This window comes from Clarias gariepinus, chromosome 2, assembly GCF_024256425.1.
Source record: "Clarias gariepinus isolate MV-2021 ecotype Netherlands chromosome 2, CGAR_prim_01v2, whole genome shotgun sequence".
NCBI classification, from domain to species: Eukaryota; Metazoa; Chordata; class Actinopteri; order Siluriformes; family Clariidae; genus Clarias; species Clarias gariepinus.
This window is the reverse complement of record NC_071101.1, coordinates 27,612,878-27,633,590: the sequence shown is the minus strand read 5'-3', so window position 1 is coordinate 27,633,590 and position 20,713 is coordinate 27,612,878. Positions and strand designations below refer to the sequence as shown.

General features: G+C 39.4%; 1 protein-coding gene across 2 annotated transcripts in view; it reads left to right on the top strand.

The window, feature by feature from the left end:
* The window catches only part of si:ch211-272n13.3 (ankyrin repeat domain-containing protein 26), a 29,444-nt gene extending 8,755 nt beyond the window's left edge, over positions 1-20,689 (top strand). For both annotated transcript variants that reach the window (XM_053488754.1, XM_053488759.1), the window contains exons 13-44: positions 178-304; positions 392-456; positions 592-691; positions 1,030-1,119; positions 2,695-2,753; positions 3,354-3,429; positions 3,509-3,553; positions 3,810-4,115; positions 4,229-4,309; positions 4,424-4,488; positions 4,683-5,492; positions 6,291-6,529; positions 6,918-7,094; positions 7,328-7,361; positions 7,520-7,661; positions 7,879-8,092; positions 8,199-8,382; positions 9,510-9,656; positions 9,805-10,191; positions 10,287-10,868; positions 10,963-11,115; positions 11,236-11,411; positions 11,863-11,956; positions 13,360-13,437; positions 14,299-14,433; positions 14,622-14,734; positions 15,866-16,010; positions 16,228-16,518; positions 17,699-17,934; positions 18,069-18,279; positions 19,435-19,480; positions 19,613-20,689. In XM_053488754.1, the coding sequence (XP_053344729.1) occupies positions 178-304; positions 392-456; positions 592-691; positions 1,030-1,119; positions 2,695-2,753; positions 3,354-3,429; positions 3,509-3,553; positions 3,810-4,115; positions 4,229-4,309; positions 4,424-4,488; positions 4,683-5,492; positions 6,291-6,529; positions 6,918-7,094; positions 7,328-7,361; positions 7,520-7,661; positions 7,879-8,092; positions 8,199-8,382; positions 9,510-9,656; positions 9,805-10,191; positions 10,287-10,868; positions 10,963-11,115; positions 11,236-11,411; positions 11,863-11,956; positions 13,360-13,437; positions 14,299-14,433; positions 14,622-14,734; positions 15,866-16,010; positions 16,228-16,518; positions 17,699-17,934; positions 18,069-18,279; positions 19,435-19,480; positions 19,613-19,770 (5,766 nt within the window). In that variant the 3' untranslated portion in view covers positions 19,771-20,689. The remainder of the gene's footprint in view (positions 1-177; positions 305-391; positions 457-591; positions 692-1,029; positions 1,120-2,694; positions 2,754-3,353; positions 3,430-3,508; positions 3,554-3,809; positions 4,116-4,228; positions 4,310-4,423; positions 4,489-4,682; positions 5,493-6,290; positions 6,530-6,917; positions 7,095-7,327; positions 7,362-7,519; positions 7,662-7,878; positions 8,093-8,198; positions 8,383-9,509; positions 9,657-9,804; positions 10,192-10,286; positions 10,869-10,962; positions 11,116-11,235; positions 11,412-11,862; positions 11,957-13,359; positions 13,438-14,298; positions 14,434-14,621; positions 14,735-15,865; positions 16,011-16,227; positions 16,519-17,698; positions 17,935-18,068; positions 18,280-19,434; positions 19,481-19,612) is intronic.
* The last annotated feature ends 24 nt before the right edge of the window (positions 20,690-20,713 follow it).

The following is a 20,713-nucleotide window of genomic DNA, read 5'->3' as shown; positions in this document are numbered from 1 at the left end:
TATTCGTTCCTTCGATTCTGTGTTCTTTAAGTTCTTCTAAAGATTGAACTTAACTCTTCTTAAGTTCAATGTAAAATGTTATACAATTATCGTACAAATAATAGAATTCAGCTGTTAATTCTTTGTTGAATTAGTTTATAATGTAGCGCACCACTTTTAACAAAACATTGTTCTCAGGAAAAAGTGGAAAAATCATTTTCAGAAGATGAATATGACGAAGAGGATGATGAAGAAGAAGAAGAATATGATGAAGTACAAAATGAAATAACAGCGGATGAGCAGCTACAAACTTCTAAAAAAAGGGGTAAGACTTTAAATCTTATTAAACCATGTAAAGCCTGTATAAGAAATAATGTTCATGTGTTTCATGGAAGTGTAAACAATGTTTCAGATTTTTTGTCAGAGTTAGGAATCGAAAAGGAATATGAAGAGGGGGATTCGCCTTGGGACTCAGTGGTTAGTATGGTGGCACTCCATATATTATAAAATAATATATAGTTCTATGTGCAAACCCTATTTAAACTGAATTGTAACACAGACATGACCATGGTGAGTAAGTGTTCATCTTTTCAAGCTACTCTTTTCTCTTAGTCTGGCTCAGATAGTCCGAGCAAGAAGGAGCGAAGTGGGCAGAACTCCCCAACCAAGTCACATAAACCCATGTCTAGTATTTGTCAGGAGAGCAACGAAGGTATGTAAGCTTTTGCTACTCTTACGCTTGGAGCTAGAGAAATGTTTTAACCAGGACAAGCTTTGCTTTAGTAAGCCATCTCTGCAGCCATTTCATGCCTTAAAAACATTTTAAGCTGAAAATACATATTTATTGTGGTCCGCTGCTTTTGCTTTCTATTAATTGATGCCATCCAAGCATTTTACTTTGGACTTTACTTTTACACGACTGATAACAGGTTATCAGATACGTGTTATGTTAGGATCTTTTTAATTTAAATAATACAATATAGATTTTGTAAAGGACAGTTGAGCACAATACTATTTTTAAAAAATATCTGTAATTAATTCCTTTTTTAGCCCTGCATTATATTCCATCTTTCTTAAGAGGATCGAGGCACGGTAGGGTATTCAGGAGTGTTGCTCAGTCTGGAGGCCAGAGGGCAGTGGGTATGCCAATTAAATTGCTGCATGACGTCCTGTTTTTCTCCAGGACTTAATATAGCTCATAAACCCCTGCTTATGCCATTTCACCATCACATCACGTTAGATTATTTTCTTATATCTGTTACACGTCTTTGTCCGTAAAGGTTAATTTGTTTTTTTCCGCATCTCTTGTCTGTGGCTATGTTGAACATGGTGGTATGTGCGGCTTGCATCCTCATTTATTGTGAAGAAGGCATGGGATTTACAGTTATGATAGGTTGGCTGTGTGACACATATTGATGCTTAAAATCAAGCTATAACAGCCACCTCTAATAAGCCACCCTTATCATAACACTAAACTTTAGGACAATGACCATGACAGTTATGAAGTAATAGAAGAGTCTAAGAATCTTACACTATTAATGTTTGTCTGTGATGCTTTATGAAATATCATGAAGGTGTGATCCAAGGTAACTGACACTGATAGTGACTACAGGAGATATATATACTGTGAATAGGTGGTGAGGTGGTATCAAAAGGTTTTGAGATAAGCTCTGTTTTTTCACTGTACGTACTCCCTCAGAACCTGGCAATAGAATTCACTATTGGCCCATGGGGAAAAATTCTCTATGCACAATGCCGGGAATGTCGAAAAAAGCATGCCGTTGGTCGTGCTGGGGACCTGGCTCTTAAGGTCATACCCATGCACCCAACATGCAGGAAGAGCCATCCACAGCATGCTGACGAACTTCTTGGCTGACTTATGTTGCTGGGTCAGTAGTCTTGGGAATGAACTTTGCAGCAACACAGCGCATGTTCAAGTCTCATGTGAGGATTGCCTGGACTGTTCTGTACGGTACACCGACAATAGCAGCAATGTTGTGGAGTGTTCTCCGACGATCATCATGCACAAATTGCTGAATGGTTTCAACATTTTCGGGGGCTGAGCTGGTTAAAGGTCTTCTTAATCTCTCATCATCTTCCTTTAATGATTTCCACACTTGAAGTCTGTGTCCCACTCCAAACACCTTGAATGACTTCAGCATTGCCCAGTTTCAGAATTTCATGTTTGCTCTTTTATCTAACTTGCTGTCCATGATAAAATAACAAATGTAGTAATGCATTGGATCAGAATAGCAGCAGTTGCACAGCTCCCGATGTACACAGGACAATGTCTTTTGGCACACTGACTTATGAAGATTGGTGCTCCCTGTGACTGTGCGTGCAGCCTTGTGCTGCCATCTGTTGGTGTGTTACAAAACTAGTCCCGAAATTTTGGATACCACCTCGTGTATTGTACGAGGTGGCATCAAAAAGTATATAAGTAAATATATTTACATACACACATGCTATGGCACTGTGATTTGTAGATATAAATGTAAATAAAACGACTGCAGTATCTTCCGTGCTTTGCCTGCTCACCTGCATTAAGCTCACATGCATTAAGGAAATTGCCATTTTGCATGTGCATGCCTGCAATGTAGCTGCTGTAGAGGTTTATTTATTCATTGTTGATGTGTCTTTTTATATTTATTTGGTAAATGTGTGCGTTTTTTTAGCTGTAATGTGTCAAGAGTTAAAACGTCTTTCATTTTGCAGTTTTAAGGACTGGTCAGGCAGAAGAGGATAAAAGTGATGAAGAGAAATCACAAAAGCAGGTAAGCTTTCAGTATGGCTCATGAGTGTATTTTTCTTTATTTTTCTACATTTATAAACAGAGATGTAAGGTAATCAAGTACATTTACTTTGTACTTAAGTACAGTTTTTTCGTGTATGTACCATACTTGAGTAGTTTTATTAGTGAATTTTATTTATTTATTTACTTTTTTTTTTTCTTCTACAACAAATATCAGTAGTTTCTCCTTCACTACAGTCATGTATGGTTTTGCGTTACATAACCACAGTGATCTGTAGCATTTGAAGCGGTAACATCGCCACCTGCTGATTATACTTAATCGCGTGATTTTGCTTCTCTTTGTAAAAGAAAAAACTCGATCATATAGTAGGTTTTGAAATCAGAAGCGGAAATAGTTTCAAACAGCAACTCATTCACAGTTGAGAGAGAGAGAGAAATATTTTACAACCGATATCTTTTAAAGATAAATTTATAAATTTTCTTTTCATTTTGTGAAGCTGCTTTGAGACAATGACCATTGTTAAAAGCACTATATAAATAAAATTGAATTGAATCCTCAAGTACAGGATTTGTGTCCTTTGCTCAACGCTGCTTATAAATGATTTGTTTTGTGTTTGTTCAGCAAAAAGTGCTTAATACAAAGCCATTATCAGTGCTGAATAAGCTGCTGGAGTCAAAAGAGGCTGGAAAAAAGACAGGTAATAAGAGTGATGTGTGTATATTTCAGCCTGGCTTTATGCTGTTATTTAGACATTCATAACATGTCTTTGATTACAGATGTAATGGAGGAACTTGGTTTAGGGGATGTTGGTGACCTTGAAGGTACAGTAATTTTGAACTTTGTTAAAGCGTTTATGGTATTCTCAATCAGGTTTTTTTGTAAGGATTTAAATGTTTTTGTGTATTTTTATCTTACCTAAAAGAAAATCACCAAATCCCAGCAGGTGTGATGCATTGTATTTCACTCTGCTCTGAGCTTTGTAGTGTTAGAATTATTATTATTATTTTTTGCTGTAAATGCTAAAACATTAATATGGCAATGTGTAGTCCCAGACTAAAAAGCTTATTCTTATCACAGATGCTTCAGACTGGGACTCAGCAAGTACCACCAGTAAAGCCAGTAAAAACCCGCCCGTCTACAAACACGAGGAAGAGTTAGTAAATGAAACACCAGTGTCTCTGCCAGTTGTCCAAGAGCAGGAACTGCATACATCTGTTGAAGCTGTCAAGACAAAAAAGGAAGAAGGAAAAGAATCTCCCGTTTTAAAAACTCGTCCAATGCCAAGTCCACGCTCATTCAAACCTCTTACTAGTTTACAACCTGAACCTCAACTTCAAAAAGTTACTCACATGGAGTCTGTTAAGAAACCAATAAGTGATGAAGGTGAGAGATAATTTTGCCTATTTAAATGTGTAAATGTTTATTTGTGCGATGTATACAAAGATGTTTAAATCATCAGTCAAACTAAAGTTATTAATTTTCAAATTATGTTGCAGAGTCAGACTGGGACACAGACAACACCTCCAGTCCTGCAAAGATGCCCGCTCCACTGCCAAACATATCCAAGACTGAAACAGGTATACAGGTCAACCAACTGTTAAAACATTCATGCCAACTTTACATAAACTTTGTCAACACTAATAATATCAGACATTCATGTGGTTAAAATATTATTTCTTCTGTTGCACTAGTATCACCACCTGGTGAAGAAGGAGAGAGTGATATTAGCTCACAGGCTAATGAACATCCAGAAGAGGTGAGCAGATTTCAGGGTCTATAGCTTATACACACACAATCAGTGTTTGTGGACTTGAAAATGTATGTTATAAGCTTCCCATGGCAAAATATTGTGTATCCTGCAAAAGTTAATATGGGTAAAGCACCGTTATTTCGATTGTTTTATTTTTAATGCTAATCGTATTTTTTTTTTGTCCACTTGTGCTGTCGAAGGAGAAAAACACATTAGATGTACTTGAGATAGCTCTAAGTAGTTCATATCATCTAGCCCCCTCTGAATCCCAGAACACTGTGGTAGAGGAGAAAGAAGAGGATATAGACAATACATCTTTCCATGAGACTACCTGGGAGCAACGCTATGAGAAAATCTGGGTGGAAATTGAGAAAAAGGAAACAAAATCTCAATACAAAAACGTAGCCGCTGAGCTTAAAGAAAGATTTGGCGAGCTAGAGCATAAGGAGCAAAGTGAGACTGCCAAGGACAAAAAGGCCAAAGAAGAGAAAGAAGAAACAACCGAAGGTATAAAGGAAGATACAGACATTTCTGAGGGTGCACCCGAGGAAGACTCCAGTGAAGATGAGGAAGAGTTGATAGTGCGACCCACTACACGAGCTAGAGGTGCCAGGCTGCTGCCTATTCCTGAGCAGAGAGAGTCTGGACAAGAAGAATCCTACTCTGAGGAGCTTCCCAATAATGATTTTGCCAAAAACAAAGATATCCAGCAAAATTTTTCAGAAACTCAGAATAAAATGTCTCAAGAAGCAGAAAGCAGCTCCAACCAATGGCTTGCCAGGAGTGCAGACTCTTTCTCTAGTAAAGGTGAAAATAAGGAGAATGTAAGATTGGCTCCCTTGGGTAAACTCGAAACGTCATTTGGTGTTAACCAAGAATCTTCTCAAGAAGCTGGGATTTATCAGATGCATTTAGTTAAAGAGTCAGTGGTCCTTCCCTCTGTGCCAGATGCAGGTTCTTGCAACTCAGATGAGTTGGTTGATTGGCCCAAAAAGAGGTCCATAACTGAGGTAGGGAAATGGTGAAGAAGTAAATCTCAACTGAGTAGCAGTAATCTCCTGTGTCATTTTTGTCTTTTTTCCATTTCTTTCCTTCACTAATACTGTAACTATGAGCAGGACAGATTTGGATTTAGTCATATTTCCTATTTGAATATATATATTTCCATATCTCCTATTTCTTTCAACTGTTGTAGTCTTTACAGTTCTCCAGGTTGCCGTCGCAGAATACTGTACATACACAATGATTGTTTATTACTAGTCATAACATTCCTAAAGACAATAAAACAGCAGTGAATCTGCAAAGTATAATTTGTTGTTTGTGGCTTTTGCAAAAGCCCTGATCCATGCAATGCACAACAAGTATTTATTTGTGCATCCCCAGTTACTTCTTGCCTAATTATTTAAATAGCAGAATCTGAACTGCTCATGGCTTATTCCCCATCTGGCTCAAACGGCTCAGCCATTAAAAATTGAAAGCCTAATTTTTTTGACCAGGTGTCCGGTTATCAAATTGCTCACCTTGTACCGTCTTAAGGGCCTCTCCTTACACTTCAGTGTTTGTGCCACTCATAATTTCCTTCAGCTACTTGAAGATCACATCTCACCTTTCTGTGTGTCTGTGTGGGCATTAATCATTTTTCATTATTACTGCTTCTTTTAAAATGTTTAAAAGAAGACTTCTGTCTTGTTGATTCTTGTGTTTTTTGTTGTTGTTAGTATTTACTGTATGTAATTTATGTCACTTTATGGATACACAAATGCTAAGTTCATTTAAACTAAACAAATTGCATATGCTTTTGTTTTTAGGGTGGTTTGACAGAGGCTGGTGTCATGAGAGCAGAACTTAAGTCCAGTGCCTTATGGAAGACCTGTGGTGCTGCTAAACAAACTGATGTTGACCAAGGAAAAGGCAAGAAAGCAGACACCAACCCTGACAAGCCTAACCCTAAACAGGAAGAGACATGTGATAGTGGATCTCAGAAGGATGATGCTTTAATGAAAGGGGATCATATTTCACCAAAATGGCCGACAAGGAGCCCAAGGAGGTACGTTTTTTTTTTTAAAGCCTTTACCAAGGAGGTATAAAGTTTGAAGATGTGGGGCTAAATATAAGGAAATGTTTACATTTTTTTGCATTAACAAGATTAGTTAGTCTCCACATACGGTCAATGTGGCACAATGGGATTTTATTTCAGCGACACCTCCTAGTCAGTTGGAATTTGCATGAAAAAACTAAAACAAAAATGTGTCATTAATTAAACACTGTTAAATGTAACAATTGTGTTCTTTGGTCTGTGACCCTGCTGTTACTTCATTGGAAACACTTCACTTAATAATTTATCGTAGCATGTTTGAATGAAGGCTGGTGGTGGGCAGCAAAATCTTTTCAGCCTCACGATGAATGATGAGATTTGTAATTCCCAATACTAACAGGAGGACACTACTACTTGATGTTGAGGAGAACAAAGCTGTGAGTAGCCAGGGGAACCTGCTACTTGTCCCTGCGTCAAAGCAATCTAGACATCCCTGCCCTGCGAACCACCATAATGGAGGTCCCGTGTCTGTGTTTGATGATAGTACTTTAAGTGAGGTGTCAGAAGATGAAGCAAGGTACATATGCAGTATGGCATTCTTTTCATAACATTTGGACTTCCCGGCTTGCTCATTATGCACTCAAACCTTATATACTTCTAAAAACCTGTCTGTTCTGGATGCCACAAACATGTGCGGTACAGTATAGATACTGCATTGTACCCTTTGTAGATTGTGCAACCCAGGTTGTCTTAGTGTCATTTCAATATTAAATAAGAACATTTTTTTTTTTTTATATAAATTCTGTGTAGGTCTCCAACCTCACGGCATAGGACTGAGAAAAAGGTAGGGTTGTTTATTAAATCAGCATATTCAATTTGTAATCCGCTTGTAATCTGATAATTGTTGTATTGTTCATTCTTTTTCAGTCCACAATGTGCAATGTGTATGGAGCTATACTTTAAACAGAAATATGAGACTTTGTAAAATGTTTATCCGTGCAGAATGGTGAAGAGTTGGAAATGGCGGATGACTTTGAAGACCTCACACAGTCGTCTGACACAGCTACTGAAGAGCTGGACTCTGCTACCTCAGGCTACTTTAATGCCTCTCTACTCATCAAGCAGCTGGACATCAGCACTATAGGTGGGCTGGACATTTACACATTCGTACATTTTTCATGTAGGCAATATATTAAAAATTGCTGATTTGAGCATTGAATAGATTCTGAATCATTCCTGGATGTGACTTCATTTGGTTCCTAAGGATACACTTCACGCAGTTTACGGACGCACTTCATGCAGAAAGACGGGTATTACCGCTAGTTTATCCTTAATTACCTTTTTTGTACCTGGCTCTGTAGATTCGATGAGCATGGTGAAATTGCAGAACATGTTCCATGAGTATGAGAACACAATCAAGAAAGAACGCAACAGACACAGCCGACTGGCTGATAAGATTATTAAGCTGGAGCAGGAGCGGAATGAGCTCAAACTCCTGCTGGATGAGAGCAGAGAGAGCAAGTCCAACCTGGAGCACCTCCGACTAGAGCTGGAGACAGACCTCAACAACCTCAAGTGAGTTATATTAGATGGTGTCTTCATGTATTCATGTTCATAGTCTTCATGTGTATGTGCTCACTAGAAAAGCAGGAGAGATACTGGCCTAAATATTCTGCTGTAGGTTTCTGCTGAAGCAAGAACAGGAAAAGCAACAGAGTGCGTCTATGCTGTATGATAAGACCCGAGAGCAGTTGTTTAGGAAAGAGGAACAGCACCGAGAAGAGGCAGAGGAGAGGGAGAAAGTGGAGCTCAAAATGAGGAACCTGGAACTAGAGATGAGGGCCCTGATGAACAACATGAAGCAGGTAATGATCTATGACAAGTTATACAGTTTTGTTTAAATCAGTCAGAATTGCCTGAGTTTCTGTGACAGCAGTGGTTTATTAGTCATGCTAAACTATATAGTTTAAATTGAGTGAATATGTTGTTTGAGTGCTTTCCAGTTCATTTGAGCATTTAAATATATTTGTATACATTTGTAACTCTCGCTCATACCAGCTGTGACATTTTTTTACTCTCACTGGGCTTGTTGTGATCCACTGGTTGGAAATAAACAAAAAACACTCTGTCTCATATATTTGGGTGTAAATCCAACATAACTCAAATAGCGTATACATTTGGGCTTCGACTATCTCACTTCAAAACATAAAACCCTGGACATTGGAAGAATCTGTAAGGATTTTGCACGGGCTTTTCAGCATACACTTTGATCAGCAGCAGAACTACTGTGCCTTCCAAGCCCTGAATGGCAGTAAAGCAAAACAAAAGAAAACACACTAATTCATTTCTAATGTGTTCTGATTTGTTACATTATTGTAGTACGTTTAATGTGTGTTCAATCATTTTCTAAATCAAACTCTAGAGTTTCAGTGCAATAAATGTCATTAGTTTAAGTTGATTACAGTGAACTGTATATAGCTGTATAAAGCTAGCCAAGTAAAACATATATTGACAAATTTTATTTCCTATAACAGACAGTCAGATATTCTCTATTTATTTTGACAAAGTAAGGGTACCCTGCAAATATGTGATATTGGGAAAATAGCTGGGCTTCTGGAGAGTTATTTCATACTACATTGGTACCAAAAACTGTAATAATAATAATTTCAGATTTCATGTTTTTATTTTATTCTACATTTCCTTTGAGTGATGCACATTTTTATATGCCACTGTTAATAAAAAAAGCCTATTGTGTAACACTTTCCAGACTTTTGTGTTTCAGCACATTTCTCTTGATTGTAAAGAAATAAAGTTTAATAAATAGTCAGAATTAGAGTTAATAGGGATGGATCTTCTAAAAGTAAACAAAAAAAGGGGCCAGTGAGTGACAGTTTCAAATCTGACCAAGCTGTAATCTCCCCAATAACTGCACGATTTGTGAGTAAGTTGCATTTTGTCCTAATAAGTTTATGTGGTATGCTGCATACTGTAGATGGAGGAAGACAGGAATGAAACCCAGCGTCTTTTGGCCCATGAGCAAAGTGCTCGAGCCTTACAGGAGGATCTACTGAATAGTCACCTGCGCAAGCAGCAGGACCTTGAGGAGAAGAACCTCAGGAACCTTACCAAGAGCACTGAGGTAATAGTCAAATATAAAAATCTCATGCTAATAGGGTAAGAATCATACCTGGAGGCATCGTAACACTGAGGTCACTTTTTATGGACATCATATTGTCTATATAATTGTAAGCCAGTATTAAACTAAGCCTCCTCACCATCTTGTCCAGGTTCCTTCCCACCTAACTGAAGCCAGTGAGCGTGAAAGGGAGCTGCAGCAGCAGGTCTGCACTTTGCAGGAGGAGCTGAGCTCAGTACGGGCTGAGCTAGAGCACTTTCGTTCCCTCAGTCGGCAGGAGGAGAGCAGACTGGTTGACGAAAGAGACGCACTGCGGGAAAAACTTGAGGATGCTCGACGTGATCTAAAGCTTAATGATGAGACTCTAGCCCAGACTGTCTTCCAGTACAATGGGCAGGTGAGCACCCTAAAGTCAGAGTGTGCACTGCTTAGCACGAAACTGGAGCACGAGAGACAGGTGCGCCAACAGCTGGAGGCTGAGGTTGAGACCAGCAAAACACGGCTCCAGGGAGCATTACAGGAGACCGAGAGGTGCCAGGTGACTGTGTGGGCTTTTTCTCTCTACATAAAAAAGGTGTAGAAGATGTGAATCTGTACTGCTCTTGGCTAATTCTTTCTGGCCTTGTTTTTCAGGCGGCTCGTGCAGAGACTGAGCGCATCCTACAGCGCGAGCGTGAACAGAATCAACGATCTGAAGAGAAGCGGTCATCAGAATCCAGCTCACAGCGTGACACCATCCAGTCACTTTCTCAGAAGCTGAGCGAGGCTGAGTCCCGTGTCAACAACCTGGAGAATGAGTGGCACAGAGCCACTTTAAGTTTGGCTGAGAAGAGCGTGTTGCTGGAGACAGCAGCTCGTGAACGAGAACAGGCCCGTGCACGAGTCGAGGAGCTGGAGGGGACGTTGCAGAGTGAGCGTGATCGGGTTAGCCATGCCACCGCAAGACATGATGCCATGCAGGAGAGGCTGGTACAGGCACAGACCGAGGGTGCCTTGCTCAGGCAGCACTTGGAGGAGGCGAAGAACAGAGGCGCAGCCAAGGAGCAGGCCGTTACAGATGCGCAGGAGTGCTTTGCTCAAGCTCTGAACCAGCTGCGTGCTAAAGAGGAGGAGACAGCACACATAGTTAAGGAGAGGAGTGAAGAGCTGGCAACCAAAAACGTAAAGCTCCAAGAAAAAAACTACAGACTAGAGCAAGAGAAAGCTGATCGAGAGGTGTGCATATCATAAAATTAAGATTATTTGGTCATTTAGAACATTTAAAGTCATATTAATGAAGAGTTGTGATGTGTTGATATCTCCATGGTAGAGTTCTTTAAGGGAGCTACAACAGGAGCTGGCTAACTCTCTAAAGAAGCTGTCCATGTGTGAGGCATCTCTGGAGGTAAACACTCGGTACCGCAATGGCCTGGAGGAAGAGAAAGCACGCACTCAGAAGGAAATGGACAGACTCAGGGGAGAGGTGGCCTAAGAAATCCTATTTTCTGATATATTGTGGATATATTTAGTTGTAGCATAAACTAAAGTTCAATGAGTGTTTTGAAGTGTTGTGAAATGGCTCTCGTCATAACTTTACCTCCAGTTTCAGGAGAGTGAGGAGCAGAACAAACAGGCTGAAAGGCGCATTAACAATTTGATCGGCACGCTGGCTGAGAAGGAGCGGGAGCTCATCAGCTCGGGTCAGAAACTCCAGGAAGTGCTTGCTGCTACATCACGATCAGAACAAATCATTAAACAGCTAGAGGAGGCAGTACAGAGGTATAGAATATGGAGATATTTAAATATATTTTAAGCATTTCTTTATGTACTGTACTGTTAGATAATGTTTTTTTATTGTTATTTGTAAATAAGTAAATTGTAAAAGTTTTATCAATTTGTAAAAAGTTTTACAATTGTAAAATTGTATCATTAGTTTCTAATGATTAGGATCTGTCTCCTTTAAGCCAGTGGTTCTTAAAGTGGAGAGCACTTAGGGACATAATCATTTTTTACAGCAGTGTAAAAGACAATGCACTAAAGATATTAATTAATGAGTTCTTATACTGTGATGGCCTAAGTATTAAGACCGAAGTAAAATTCTATGTTTTAATGACTTTGATTTTATGCAATGGAATTTCTCTACAACAATCAATATTTGGTAGGAAGTCCTTTATTCTATTAAACCTGCTGTATCCGACTGGCCACAGAGTCATTTTATTTATTTCCACAGATTAGAGATAGAGAATGCCGGGCTAGAGGCGACATTAAAACAACAGAATGATCGCATTGAAGCCATCCAGAAACAAGCCCAAGAAGCTACTGCTGTAAGTACAGATTATTTTATTACAGAATTTTATTAGTATATAATTAAAGTCATTTTGCATTTATTCAATTGTTTTGTATTAATGAGATTTACTGAATAAATATTAAAAAACCAAGCGGCACAGATCTGTGCCAGCAATATAGCATATATCAATGATAATTTAAAAAAAGTATACTGTTTGTACTGTACCGTCTGTGTGTGTTAATGGGGAGGCTTTAGACATCAAACTGTGCATTTGGTTTTTAGATATGTCTGGTGGAACAAGTTATCATTACTTTTATAATTTGTACATTTACAACTACCAGAATATAGGAATGATGTCGCAAAAATGTAGAACTTTCAAAATGAGCATTCTATTTATTTATTCTTGGTCACTAAAAACAACCAGTGACATTTCTTTGCCCATTTTCTATTTTTTTGCTTAGTCGTGTTTGTATATTTGGTTAAAATGAATAAAATTGATTTTCAAACTTTATATTGCCTAGGTTGTGCTGAAAAAAGGATATGTCACTGTATACTGCACAATCCTGAGCCTTATATATGTTTATCAAAAAAAGAAAAAGAAAAATGGCTAAAATGCTCTGAATTTTAAGGGCTACAGACTGCTGTATGTATTTTTATGTGAATTATACATCAACATGGGTACTCAGTCTTATTTTGGGGACCCACACAAAAATCTTTCGCTGAGTTCGCAGCTGTGATATTGAGATCCTCTGATGTAGGCCATTAAAACCGGAGTGTGCATTTATATTTATTCGGTCTTATACAGTACATACTGACCTCCATTAAGTACCTCATGCCTGCCCGTAACTGACAGTGTGAGTGTTCTTTTTACAGCCGACAGATTCATCACTAGGAGGAGGGGTTGGTATTTTACACATACGTAGCTACGATGCCTACCGCCCCTTTCACTGACTACTTGATCAACCAGTTTACTAGGTGTCCATTTACAACCCAAGCCAACATACAAACATTTAGGGTGTTAGTTTATTGTGCTTCAGTTAACACTAAAAAAGTGTTCTTGTGATTAATATTTGTATACTGTAGGTATCCCATCAGGGCTCCTGAGTTTCCATTGCTTTACACAAAATATCAAGGCCTTCCAGACAATGTGGAATAGTCAAGCGACTTATTTGGGTTGTATATGGACATTTTCTGCTCTTGGTGGTGGTATTTCTACTGGGATTTGGGCATTTTGTGTTTAGTTTGAAACAGTTAAGTTTGCTGTTACATGAAGCTTTTGTTGTATTTCTTGGGATCTGAACAGCATTTCACTGTTGGTGCGTCATAAAAGTAGTTTGAAATCTGCATGTAGGCTGTTGCTTTACTCTATCAGAGAGCTCTTTATCTTGCTGTGGAAATGCATCACATGCCTTTGCTTTAACTTTCTTTACATTAACACAGGTGCGCAATCAGTTGGAGAATATAGTAACGAATTTGCAAAGCAGCAAGATGGCTCTTGAGGATCAGCTCAGTCGTGAGGTGCGACTTTTCTCACTTTATCACATAAAAGTGTCTGGTTTAACTTTTCCTTTGCATTGCTGAGAAATAGGTTAAACTTGTGTTTATTAAAATATGTGCAACATGATTTCCATCCACACGTTGTAAAGAAAAAAAAACATGATACGTCAAACCAGGCCACCTTCACCCATTGCGCAATGGTACAATCCTGACAATTACATGCCCATTGTAGGAGCTTTCAGTAGCCAGTCAGGGGTCAGCATGGGCGCTCTGACCAGTCTGTGGCTTCACAGCCCCATATAGAGCATGGCAGTAATCTACTTGCTTCCCATGTAGATTAACGAGTCTTGTCACCAGTTCCTTGTCCTTCCTTGGACTAGTTTTGGTAGGTACTAACCACTGCATACCAGGAACACACCAAAAACCTGCCATGTTGTTGATGTCCTAACCGAGTTTTTTTAGCCATCTTAATGTGCCTCTTGTTAAAGTCACTCAGATCCTTATGCTTGCTCGTTTTCCTGCTTCTAGAGAACTGACTGCTCACTTGGTGCCTCATATATCCTGTAGGGCTCAATACAATGAGATAATCCATGTCATTCAGTTTACTTGTCATAGCATTTAATGTTATAGCTAATTGGTAAAAGTGATGCAGAGGCTAAAGACTGGAGATCTTTTTTAATATGATAGAACAGTTTTTTTTACAGGACTTAAGTACAAATGTAATACAGATTCATTTAGCAAGAATATTATACTGTTATATTATAACATATTACAACAAAATATAACAGACCTGTGCATTAATGTAAGTGCTGTTAAGGGAAATGCATTGTTTAAATAGGATGATAAAAGCAAATACTTGACTGATATTTGTTGTTGTTTCAGGTGCAGAAGCAGGGTATGCTTTCCCACAATGCCCATGACTCTCAGGCTCTGTGGGAAGAAGAGTTAAAGAATCGGTCACGGTTCGGTCTCCGACTGGCTGAACTGGAGAAAGAGAAAGGAGAGCTCAGCAGCCAGGTACACTAAAGTTCTCTACTTGGTGTAGCATGGTCATTGTATTTGTCAAAGCAATTCTGTGATTCATAGAAAATTTCCAGCATCTTTGCTGGTTTTGCTATTTTCAAAAACACATTCTCAGTATACATGCTGTCTGGTATAGTTGAAGTAACATTACTTCCTATGCCACTGCTTTCTGTGTGCTACAGGTGGAGCTAGAAAAGAAGAAAGCCAAGAAGGCAGCAGAGCAGAAGAAATCAGTGGATGTCCGATTGGACCAAGAGATTAAGAGAAACACTGAACTTCAGAAAGAAGTGTACAGGTGATGAAGTCCTTCTGTCTCTCCCTGCAGTACTGTGAGATCCAGTTATATATAGCTAGTCATGCTTTCTGTGTACAGCACTTTGTCTGTCTGTGGATGATTGGGATCGGGGAATGGGGGAGGGGTGTATTTTTATTAGATGCCAGGCCATGGTGATATACAGGGGTTGGACAATGAAACTGAAACGCCTGGTTTTAGACCACAATAATTCATTAGTATGGTGTAGGGCCTCCTTCTGCGGCCAATACAGCATCAGTACATCTTGGGAATGACAGATACTGTACAGGTCCTGCACACTGGCCAGAGGGATTTTGAGCCATTCTTCTTGCAGAATAGAGGCCAGGTCACTACGTGATGGTGGTGGAGGAAAACGATTCTTGATTCTTCGCTCTTTCAAAACACCCCAAAGTGGTTCAATAATATTTAGATCTGGTGACTGTGCAGGCCATGGGAGATGTTCAACTTCACTTTTATGTTCATCAAACCACTCTGTCATTAGTCTTGCTGTGTGTATTGGTGCACTATCATTCTGATACACGGCACCACATTCAGTATACAATAGTGCACATGGTTCTCCAGAATGGTTCGGTAGTCCTTGGCAGCGACGGGCCAATCTAGCACAACTATTGGGCCTAGGGAATGCCATGATATTCACTCTGGGCATGCAACAGTCTGGGTAGTACGCTTCTTTGCGGCTTTTTCACACCGTAACTCTCCCGGATGTGGGAAAGACAGTGAAGGTGGATTTATCAAAGAACAATATATGTTTTTTTATATGTTTTACATTGGTCACAGCCCAAGATTTTCGCTGCAGGAACATGTGAACAGGATTGAATTGAATTTAATTAAATTCAGTTAATTTTTATTTATATAGCGCTTTTAACAATGGTGATTGTAGCAAAGCAGCTTCACAAAAATGAAAGAAATAAAAAAAATTTTTTTTTTTTTTTAAAGTGTGTATGTGTGAGAAAAAAGTGTCTAGATAATAATGAGATGAATGATGAATGAAATGTCTCTGATGAGCAAATCAAGGGTGAATCTGGGAATCTGATGCTGTTTTATATACACAGAAACATTTGTTTTTTATGTTCTTGTATATGTTGAATTAAATTAAACTGTGTGTGTTTGTAGATTGCGGACTCTGGTGAAAACTGCTAAGAAGAGGCTTCGGGAGCAGGATGGAGGAGAGCTGGGTTCTCCTCTGGGGAGTCTGAGAGGAGAGACATCCTATCGACTGAATGAAAACGAGGGAGCTGTCAGCAGGATGAAGATAAAAGTATGTCTTCATGTACAAAACTGTTTATGCTCAAAAATGGCAAGGATCCTATATACACTTTACATCTTAATGATACTGTATGGGGCAATTAATGAGTTGTAGGTGGCCAACAACTTTTATTATTTTAAACTTTTAGATTTTTTTTTTTTGCTGCCAAGTAATTGGTTTTTCTTCGTCACTCATATCAGTCATCTTAACCCCTCCACTCCCTCTGCAGGTGGATGAGCTACAGGTGCAGTTGGAGCGTGAGGTGTCACGCTGCTCTAAGCTAGAGGACACAAACCGAGAGCTGAAGGAGCAGCTTAGCTCTCTGAAGAGCCTGGGTCGCAGTCATGAACGTCTGGAGCGCAGTAAGCAGCAGCTGGAGGAGGAGCTGATGGTCCTGCGCAGGAGAGTGGAGGCAGGGGTCATGGACCAGAGCCAGGCTGAGCAATTCCGTAGAGAGACAGAGGAGAGAGCCAGGCAGGAGGTCCGGCATAAACTAGATGAGATCAACCTCTTCCTGCAGGTACAAAACGAAAGGGAATTTGGTCGTAATGAGCAATGTGTTTGATGAGATTTGTCTTAGCATCTCTTGCATAATGATTGTTACAGTTGCCACACTTTTTCCATTCTCTGGCGTAAAAGTTCATATATAGTGGACTAATACATATGACAGAAGCATATGGTCAATTTGTAAACGAGTTTCCCAAACTCTTGAGGTTGTATTTAGACATCCTTAGATATTAAATCATTATTTAATTTAAAGATCAATTATACTGACACATGGATGCATTGTAAGGCTATTATTTACTGTATCTGTTGTGTTTTCAGCTCTTCAATAAGCATCTCACTGTAATGAGCACTGTTGAGTTGACCTTTTTCCCGATAATGTCAAAATTCTGTTAATTTTCCAGTTGATGGTTGTCTCTTGAACTTTTTCTTGGTCAATGATTGAAGATGTTTCTGTTCCACTGTTTACTCTCAGGTTTGTAGTGATAAATCCATGTCTCGGCACCAGTAATGATTGTCTTTAAGCTTCCTTAGAGTATTGGTCCAAATTTAGTTTGCAGATATCCAAACACTTTCTTTATACTGCACACAGTCTTCAGTAAATAACAGCACCAGCTACACCCTCAGACCACAAAAACACTTTTATGCAAAGAACAAGTGGGGCATCCAGTTTTGCTCACACTGTAGTTAAAAATGAACTGTTGTCATACGTTCACACCTGCACAGCAGTGACTGGGGAGACAGTAGCCTTAAACAGAAAGTGCTGATAAGCCATCAGAAATGTTTTATATAACCAGTGTGTGAATCTTTTTTGGCTCACCCTGGTATAATACTTTCATAATGCAGTAAGAATGCTTTATGATTCCACAATTTTGCATAAATTACACATAAAAAACTGTCTTCATGTCTCAGTAGATATTAGACTAGTCTATGTATGTGTAGTCATATTCCGTCTAGATAACAGTCTGACCAAATAAAACCTTAAACAGCTGTTCTTCCAGTCCCTTTATAACACAATAGCGTATTTATGAAAAGCGAGTAAGAAACTCTCATGTTGCCTGTTTAAGACGTCCACAATAAAGTAAAGCAATGTTTTAAAATGTCATCACAACAGCTTTATATAAACTGATTTTCATGCCATGCCTATAGTTATGTGTGGTAACAATGTGGTGACATGTTGTTGTTGGTGTTTGCAGACACAGGCAGCGTCTCAGGAAGCTCTGGAGCAGATGAAGGCTGCCAATGAGGTGAGGCAGAGAGCTGAGCTGGAGCAGCGCGTTAGGGAGCTGGAGGCCGATCTGAGCCGCGCGCACACCACTCAGCAGGACAGTCTTCTGCAGAGAGATTCCAGCCGCACAGAGCTCGAGCAATACAGACAACTCTACACTGATGAGCTGAGACTCCGGAAGAGCCTCGCTAGTAAGCTTGAGAGGTAATTCCCAAACACACACACACAGACACACACACAGACACACACACACCTGTACTGTTAGCAGGAGCCATTAGGTATTGAAATTAGTTGTCGTCATTATGATGCTTTTTTACTGTTATTGTTTTCCTTTTCAGGTCTAATGAGAGGCTAGCGGAGGCCAACGCAAAACTACTAAGTGAACGGCATCGCAGCAAGTCTCTCCTCAGCAGCAGTATAATTAATGGAAGTTTGGGAGGACCAGCTCTGGACGCACATTCCTCATTGGGCCGCCTGGGCTTGGGAGGGTCTCTGCTCAGCCCTGTGGGAGAACAGCACCCCAACCGTGTGGAGGCCTACCTGGCAAAGGTAAGCTGAAATTTACCTTGAGTCAGTGTTCGGGAGGTATGGGTTTTATCAATAGGCAGTTATCAAATATCAGCTATCTCCACTGTTCAGCAAGTAAAGCTTTCCACTCCTTTCTACATCAGCAACTAAACACTGCTCTTCCACTTTGCATCCCTTTTATATTTGTCACTCCTTCTTTTATTTTTGAGTTTCCTATAGAGTGTGCACACATAACCTCTTCTGTTTCTTACTCCTTCAGCTCCTAGCTCAAAAGTCTGTCTCTCACCTCTCTCCAGCCTGATTCATAAGCAGGTGTGTAGTTGGGTGTAACTTACTCACTCTCTCTCACTCATCTTCTATACCGCTTTATCCTGTATTCAGGGTCGCGGGGACCTGTATACAGTCTATCCCAGAAGGCTTAGGGCGCAAGGCAGGGTACACCCTGGACAGGGTGCCAATCCATTACAGGGCACACATACATACACACACTCACACATTACGGGCAATTTGTGAATGGCAATTAGCCTAACCTGCATATATTTGGACTGTGGGAGGAAACCAGAGTACCCGGAGAAACCCACCAAGCACAGGGAGAACATGCAAACTCCATGCCCACAAAGACGGGAATCGAGCCTGGCCGGGAAATGGAACCCGGACCCTGGAGGTGCAAGTGTAGCTAATATGTAGCTAACCACTACATCACCGTGCCGCCTGGGTGTAACTCGCTGGTGCAAAAAGCATGGCCTTGCTTTGAAATGAGTTCATTTACTAATCTGAACTTGAGCTGTTAAGATTGACAAAAACGCTTTTTTTTTTTTTTTTTTTTTCATCTTTCATATTGACCACTAATGGATCTTGTCATACTGCATGTACTGTGTTGTGTCCATTACATGCTTTCATTTCATAGTAATAAATTAAAATTCTTATTTTTAAGTTGAATCTTGTTTAAATTTAGTTTAATGCTGAGCATGGAAAATCTTTGAAACTTTTGTTTATAGATTATAATAGGCTTTGGAAATATGCTGTAAAGCTGTTACATTATCAAAGCTTATTACCGCAACCAAATTTTCAGCCTGCGCTTTTGCCCTGTATTATGAGGTCTGCAAAATAAGTGCTGCAGAGAAGTGATACACAAACTTTAATAATCTATTTCATCCATCCTCCTCCCCTCTGTAGATGCAGTCTGAATTGGAGAAAAACATATCAAAGGAGCTGGATCACGGTGAGCACTTCTGTCTATGTACAGACGAGAACAGTGCCCACTTTCACCATGATGCACTTCATCATAATTTAGTTATGGCTTCCTTAGTTATTACAAAAAAAAATCTGAAATTTTTTTGCTTTTTTCTGTCAGGAACAAGTGAGCTAGAGGGTGCTTCTACCAGGATGTCTCCTGTGGGTTCTGCTTGCGGATCCCAGAAGAACTTAAACCTGAATGCGGAGCAGCAAGACACACTAAGCAGAGCCACTCAACAGTACCTGGAGGTTCTCAAGAAGAACTACATGATCTGAAAACATTTCACACTAGAAATTAGGGAATTTCTTTTTAATAATGGTGGATAATTTATTTGATTAAAAAAAACAGTTGCTCCTTAATTTCTACACATGTTATCAGTCAGTTGTTGTAACATGCCCTTTATAGCCTGTAATATTGTTTTTATTTCTCCTGATGGCTCTGTACTTGTCCTGCCTGTTGTGTATATTTAATCACTCTAAGAGCTGCTTCTGCGCAAACAAGCCTTGCAAATAAGCTTTTCTATACAGTGAGCACTCACCTCACTTAATATGATGTAGGCTAGACAGGAAAAAGAGTTACATGAGGACAGTGTAGACAGCTTCAGGACAAAAAACAAAACAATTACATTACGCTACTACTAGCACCAAAAAAGGCCAAAGCCCAAACACTAACTCTCCAATATGTTATTGGTATTTTTTTTTATTTATGATGCATTGACAATGCACTTTGTACCTCACTCAGGAGCAGGAATAAAAGTAAAAAACAGTTCATATGGCAGCAAAAGCTATATCGGTTATGAAATAAATGGGTACATGCAGAGTGCTGCTAGACTTTTATACCTGTTACAGATTAATTGTATTTTGAATGTACATGATACAAGTTCATATTTGTAATTTTTAAAAATTTTATTTTGGAAGCCATGGATGTAGTACCTTGAATATTATTGCCAATTAGTCATTATGGTACGGTCCATGCTGTTGTGCAATACGTTGGTCAACATTTTTAATTTGTAAAAATTGGTTAATTTTGATAATGGTTCTTATTTTTTGAGGAAAAATAGAATAAGACCTCTTCATCATGGCATTGGGTCATCTGGTTTGTATGGTACAGTTTGATGTGTTTTTTGTGTCCATGTTAAGCATTTCAGTATTGCCATGTTTTCAAAACTGAAAAATTAAATGGAAAAAACAGGAACACTTGTTTTTTGTTTCATTAATG